General features: G+C 73.2%; 1 protein-coding gene across 1 annotated transcript in view; it reads right to left on the bottom strand.

Annotated features, from left to right (window-relative positions):
* Nucleotides 1–1291, bottom strand: part of PFL1_06868 (uncharacterized protein) — a gene marked incomplete at both ends in the record, with an annotated part of 5952 nt that overhangs the window by 1002 nt on the left and 3659 nt on the right. Inside the window, one exon of the mRNA XM_007881030.1 lies at nt 12–1198. Coding sequence (XP_007879221.1) covers nt 12–1198 — 1187 coding nt within the window. The remainder of the gene's footprint in view (nt 1–11; nt 1199–1291) is intronic.

Genomic DNA, 1291 nt, shown 5'->3' with positions numbered 1-1291 from the left:
CGCCGGCCGACAGGGCGGCGATGCGCCTCTCGAGCTCGCGGTTCTCGGCGGCAATCTCCTCGCTCTGCTGCGTCACGTCGGCGAGGCGGTGGCGCAGCGCCTCGATGTCGCGCGCCGCCTCCTCGGACGCCGCGGCGCCGCCGTCCTCGGCGGGGTTGAGCTGGCCCGAGCGCAGCGCCGCCACCTCGGACTGGAGCTGGGCGTTTTCCGTCTTGTTCTTTGTCAGCTCGTCCTTCATCCTGCGCAGCATCTTTTCGGTGCCCTTGACAAACTGGACCGCCGTCTGGTAGTCGTTTTCCAGCTGCGCCATCCGCTCCTTGTACGAGGCCGTCGTCTCGGCGAGCTCGTCTTCGGCGCGGGTGGCGCGCTCCTGGGCCTCGGCGAGGGCGGCGCTGTCGGCGCCCGCGACGCGCGACGCCCGCCGCGACGCCTGGTGCTCGAGCTCGCGGGTGAGCTCCTCGACGCGGCTCTCCGAGTCCTGGAGGCGGTGCTCGGCGTCCTGGACCTCGCGGGTGCGCGCGTCGATCTCGTCCTCGAGCTCGCGGATGCGGCGGTCGGCGTAGCCCGACTTGACGCTGAGCTCGTCGTCGTTGGGCACCGAGACGCCGCGGTCGGCCATGAACTGCTTGAGCAGGCTCGCCTTGACCTGGGCGGCCTCGACGGCGCGGCTGCGGTCGCGCAGCTCAATGTCCTTGGAGCCGGCCGTGTCCTTGAGCCGCGCCACCTCCTGCAGCGCCACGGTCAGCTGGCTGCGCATCGCGCTCAGCTCGGTGCGCAGCGCGGCGTGCTGCTTTTCCAGGGCCAGGTTGCGCTCCCGCATCTCCTGGAGCGCCGCCGAGTGCGAGTCGGCCGCCTGCCTGGCCTGGCCGTGCAGCTCGCGCAGCGACTCGGCCTCTTCCTCGAGCGCGCGCATCTTGTCCTCGACGTGGGACGGAACGCCGTCCGCGCCGCTGCCGAGGTCGCGGGAAGCGTTGAGCTGCTGTTGCTGCTGCTGCTGCTGCGCCAGCAGGGCCGCGAGACCGCCAGAGGCCGCGGCGCGGTGCGTCTCGGCCTCGTGCCGGTGCTGGGACAGGAGCGTCTCGAGCTCGGCCGAGCGAGAAGAGTGGGCGTAGGCCTCCTGCGCCTTGGCCTCGAGCTGCGCCTGTAGCTCGGCAATGGTGGCGGCGTGCTGCTGCGCCAGGCCCCGCTGCTCGGCGTGCTGGCGCTCGTGCNCTGCNGCGCGCCTCGCGCGCGTGGCGGCGGCGGCGCGTCGGCGGCGGCGCGGCGGACGGTGGTCGGACGGTCGGTCGGT

This window comes from Pseudozyma flocculosa (assembly GCF_000417875.1).
Source record: "Pseudozyma flocculosa PF-1 unplaced genomic scaffold scaffold00010, whole genome shotgun sequence".
NCBI classification, from domain to species: domain Eukaryota; kingdom Fungi; phylum Basidiomycota; class Ustilaginomycetes; order Ustilaginales; family Ustilaginaceae; genus Pseudozyma; species Pseudozyma flocculosa.
This window is presented reverse-complemented; position numbering and strand designations above follow the sequence as displayed.